The 5,393-nt window shown below is 50.1% G+C and overlaps 1 protein-coding gene across 1 annotated transcript; it reads right to left on the bottom strand.

The window, feature by feature from the left end:
• Positions 1-510: 510 nt before the first annotated feature.
• Positions 511-1,446, bottom strand: LOC309891608 (olfactory receptor 14C36-like; the record flags this gene model as incomplete). Its single annotated transcript, XM_082785956.1, has 1 exon — positions 511-1,446. One exon carries the CDS (start codon positions 1,444-1,446, stop codon positions 511-513), a length of 936 nt encoding a protein of 311 aa, XP_082642082.1.
• Positions 1,447-5,393: the final 3,947 nt, after the last annotated feature.

The raw sequence follows: 5,393 nt of genomic DNA, 5'->3' as shown, positions 1-5,393 counted from the left end.
ACCATTATCTACAGGAAAAGAGAAACTCTGGGAATTGTGCAGAGAAGGGGAAGCAGGTTCTTGTTGATGGTACAAGGTTCCCTGTAGTCAGTCTCTCAGTGCCTCCTGGAACTCACAGCTTACCGAGTTCAGAAGTGCCAGCACCTGATGTGATTATAGAAAGCAGATGGAGAAGGCCTTCAGGGAGGCAAAAATGAGGTGCTGACAAACAGGCAGTCTATGGACAAGTGAGGGAGGAATAGGGAAAATAAGTTTTGTTGACTACCGGCCTCTGCACTGAATAAATCCTTTCTTAATGAAAAGAAGAAACAGGAGGCCACCTGCCATGCGATGATAGGCCCATTTACAGAAGGCCTCTGAGTCAGTCTGACTGCAGGGACAAGTCTATTCCCTGCAGAAATGGAATGAATGCAAGCACCTGTGTACAGCCATGATTATCAATGACAGAATGCCTCAAAGCACATTTGTCTGAGATCAATCAGAGATCACTTGTGGAGAGAGACAGGCACTTTATTTCATCTTAATTACCACCAGTAGGATCAGTTTCTTCAGTGCCCCTTTGAGTTCCTGGTTCCTCATGCTGTAGATAACAGGGTTCACTGCTGGAGACACCACTGAGTACAGAACTGTCATCACCAGATCCAAGGATGGGAAGGAGATGGAGGGAGGCTTAAGATAAGAAAACATGACAGTGCTGAGAAACAGGGAGACCACGGCCAGGTGAGGGAGGCACGTGGAAAAGGCTTTGTGCCGTCCCTGATCTGAGGGGATCCTCAGCACAGCCCTGAAGATCTGCACATAGGACAGCAAAAGGAAAACAAAACATGCAAAGAGTAAACATGCAGAAACCACAATAAGCACAACTTCCGTGAGATAGGCATCTGAACAGGAGAGCTTGAGAATCTGGGGAATTTCACAGAAGAACTGGTTCAGGGCATTGCCATGGCAGAGTGGGAGAGAAAATGTATTGGCAGTGTGCACCATGGCATTGAGAAAGCCACTGCCCCAGGCAGCTGCTGCCATTTTGACACAAGTCCTGCCACCTATGAGGGTACCATAATGTAGGGGTTTGCAGATGGCAACGTAGCGATCATAGGCCATGACAGTGAGAAGAAAATACTCTCCTGAAATCAAAAACACAAGCAGAAAGACCTGGGCTGCACAACCTGAGTAGGAGATAGTCCTGGTGTCCCACAAAGTATTGGCCATGGCTTTCGGGAGAGTGGTGGAGATGGAGCCCAAGTCAAAGAGGGAGAGGTTGAGGAGGAAGAAGTACATGGGGGTGTGGAGGCGGTGGTCGCAGGCTACGGCTGTAATAATAAGGCCATTGCCCAGTAGGGCAGTCAGGTAGATGACCAGGAAGAGTGCGAAGTGCAAGAGCTGCAGATCCTGCATGTCTGCAAATGCCAGGAGGAGGAACTCAGTGATGGAGCTGCTGTTGGACATTTTCTTCCTGTGAGCCCAGGCAACTGTCCCAAAACGAAAAGACAGGAAAGGGTTAGGACAGACTTCTCTGCAAAAAACAAAGCCATTTCTCATAGACTGTCTTCCCCAACACACTCATCCTTTGTCCTTTTTTGCAAGACCACTGTGCAGTTCCTTACTGGAACTCTACTTTTGGCTGACTGAGAGTGTCATGAAGAGCTTGGCCTCTGCCTGTAGACTCCCAAGGTGTTGGTTTTTTAATTCTGTAGTATCTGAAAACAGGGGGATGGAGGGGTCAGATCTGATATTCAGGATCTCCCAGGTGGAATCCCTCTGAACACAGAAGGGCTTGTCAGCATCTGCACCCCAAATTCTATGACGCTTGCAGAAATAAGCTTCAGACCTTTGTTTGTTTGTATTTTGGACAGCCCTTTGAGCCCCACCTTCTCCCACCTCCATCACCTCCTCTGGGAAGTTTTCTTTGAAGGCAGAGCTCCTGAGCATCTGTGGGGCACTCAGGCACAACATCTGTGAGTCCTGACAGGCAAAAGATTTGCAGTGGTTTTGTGCAGGGTGAGGCAAGCTGGTGTGTCCATTGGTGTTGTTCCCAGCTGCCCCATGCTTGCTCCTTGCTACGGAGGGGTATTACGGTCCTGTGTCCCCCTGAGAAGAAACCAAACACCTCTGAGAGCACAGGCATCAACTGCAGATCACTGAGTGCCTCACCCTGCCTCCAGGTACCTGAGCAAGTTGTCAGCACCCCACTGCTAGCCAAGGAGTTCCTTTCACCATCCCAACAGCATTTTCCTGCCCATAACATTTCTGTACTTCTCCATCAGATAAAGCAGAGCTGCTATGGGAGATTGCAGCCTGGAAGGAGCTCACAGCTTGGAAGGACATCTCAAGAACTTCATCAAATGTCCTAATGAGGGCATATCTGGTGAAGGGAGGGTCAGATCTTTTCCCACCCCCACTAACTGCATTGCCAGAGTCCCACAGTGTAAAGGAAGCCTGGGACACCACTGCACGACATATCAAGAGGTGCCCCTGTTGCCCTGACACAGGATTTTGGTTAAATATTTTGTCTTAGTGCCTGCCCTTCTCTGCTGCCTCGAGCTCTCTCTGCTGGGAGCTGCTTCTCTGTCCCCATGTATGTGCCCTGCCATGGCTCACAGACCCCATGCCCTGTGCTGTGTGCTCAGCTCTGCCCTGCAGACACCTCCAGGGGCAGGGAACAGCCCAGGGGCATTGCCACCTGTTGTGGTTTAGCCCTTCAGGCAACTCAGCACCATACAGCCATTCGCTCACTTCCCCACAGTAAGACAGGAGACAAAATCAGAAAAATAAATCCTAAAACTTGTGGGTCAAGATCAGGGCAGTGTAAGAGGGGAATAAAAATATATATATATAAAAAAAAAAAAAAAAAAGGAAAAAGAACATGTAGAACAAGTGATACACAATGGCACATCACCAACTGATGCCCAGCCAGCTTTGCGTAAGCACTGCTCAGCACAATGTGTTATCAGCCTTCTTCTCATCCTAAATACAAAGCACAGCACCATAACAGCTACTAGGAAGGAAACTAACACTACCCTAGCCAAGACCTGGACGCTATGTTTGCATGCAGCTCACACAATCCCTGATGAAACAGGGAAGGTGACAGTCTTATCTGCAGGCTATTGGTTGCTGAGGTTCCTCACAAACCTCAGGGTGATGCTTTAGGAATCTGAGCCCTTCCTCTAAACCTGACATCCCTCATGTTCCTATCAGCATGAACAAGCAAAATGCTGAAAAGATAGCTGCAGAAAGGCACAGACTTGAGCAGGACATATCTGTCTTGATCATATTCATGAACAGTCCCTTCCAGAGATGTTTGGGCTGTGCTATGGACCCGTGAGCAGCCTACCCCAGGCAGCAACCTCTGGGCACCAGCAGGACCCTGTCCTGCCTTGCACGGGGGACTCCTTCTACCCACAGCTTCTCCCCTCAGTGCCCTGGGCAGCTCCCCGGGCAGATTAAGGGCTGAGCCTGACAGGCAGCAGAGGCCCTGCCCCAGCACACAGCCCCTGGGGCACAGCAGGGACCCTGATCTGCACCACAGCCCTGAGAACCCCTGCCTGCACCCTGCCTGCACAGCCTTCCAGGAGGTACCCTCGTGTCCTGTCCTTTTGACAACTTCGGCAGGTAATCATTGATCCAGAGAACTGTCCCTGCACCAGAGAAGTCAGGACAGACGCTGTGCCATGTCCTATCAGCCGTGGGAAGTGGCAGCTGTAGAAGAACCCTCTAGGATACTGCATCTGCCTTGCCCTCACACAGACACTTACCATGTTAAAGCTGTGAAGATTTCTTCTACAGTGAACTCTCAGCATCCCCCCCCCCCCCGCCCTCCACACTGCCTTTAACATCCCTTCTCTCAGCCACCCTTGTCCCCTGCAGACAGTGCCCCCAGCCCTGCTGCGCTGTGCAGAGGAGCTGCTCCTGGGCAGAGCTGTCTCTCTGTGGCACTGCCTGCTTGCCAGGAGCTCCCATTGGGCCCAAGATCCCAGCCCAGCTCATCAGCACAGCTCCAGCCCAAATGCTTGCTGTTTCTCCCCCCTCAGGCTCCCTTGAGGTGTCCCTGGGCCTCCAGGGGAACAGACTTTGATACTGAAGCGATTGCTGATGTTCCTTCCCTCCACTAGGGAAGGAAACTCTTTTCCAGCAGTGTCATTCCTTGTATCCAAAAAAGTATGAAGTTCAAGAATCACCTTTCTGTGTCACAGTTTTAGGCTGGGACACGCATGCAAGGACAGGAAGGGATCTTGCCTTGCCCAGCTGACAGAAAGGTGTCAGTTGAATCAGCCAAGGCATCTCTTTGTTTGCAGTCCTGAGTCCAGAAGGGGGCTCAGCTCCCTCCCATGCCTCACACAAGACATCTGCATGTCAGCTGCTTGTCTCAGCTTCCAGCACATTGAATGAAGATGGAGGCCGGGAGGGAGATGTTCAGATGCAGACATGGCTTTGAACACCTCTGGGGATGGCAATCCAGGAACCTCCTAGACTGCTTCCTCAGGGCTATATTGTATTTCCAGCATATGTGCGGGAAGTTAAAGTCTCCCATGACAACAAGCGCTGGTGGTTGCGTGACTTCCGCCAGATGCTATGGCACAAAGCTGCACCAGAGGAGTTTCAGACTGGACATTAGGAAAAATTCAAACACTGGAACAGGTTTCCTAGTGACCTGGATGATGCCCCAGGCCTGTCAGTGTCCAAGAAACATTTGGACAATACCCTCATACATAGTCTCTAACTTTTGGTTAGCCCAAAAGAGGTCAGGCAGTTGAACTGGATGACCTCTGAAGGTCCCTTGCAACTGAACTATTCTATTCTGTTCTATCCTATCCTATCCTATCCTATCCTATCCTATCCTATCCTATCCTATCCTATCCTATCCTATCCTATCCTATCCTATCCTATCCTATCCTATCCTATCCCTCGCTGAGGGTGCACTCAATCTCATCATCTATGTCATTGAAGAAGACATTGAAAAGCACTGGTCCCAAGACAGACCCTTGAGGGACACTACTCATCACCAGTCTCTACCTGGACATAGAACTATTGACCACCACTCTCTGTGTGTGGCCATCAAGCCAATGCCTTATCCACCAGATGGTCCACCCTTCAAATCCATATCTTTCCAATTATGAGATTAGGATGTCATGTGGGTCTATGTCAAAGGCCGTACAGAAGTCCAAGTAGATGACATTGGTCAGTCTTCCTTTGTCAGCTGATGCAGTTACTCCATCACAGAAGACCACCAGACCAGTCAGGTACAATTTGCCCTTGGTGAAGCCATAATGTCTGTCCTGGATCACCTTCTTGTCCTGCATGTGCCTTAACATTGTCCCAAGGAGGATTTGTTTCATGATCTTGCCAGGCACAGAGGTGAAGCTCACTGCTCTGTAGTTCCCTGGGTCTTCCTTTCT

The sequence above is a fragment of the Aythya marila genome, assembly GCF_965140915.1.
Source record: "Aythya marila genome assembly, contig: HAP1_HAP1_SCAFFOLD_158, whole genome shotgun sequence".
NCBI classification, from domain to species: domain Eukaryota; kingdom Metazoa; phylum Chordata; class Aves; order Anseriformes; family Anatidae; genus Aythya; species Aythya marila.
This window is presented reverse-complemented; position numbering and strand designations above follow the sequence as displayed.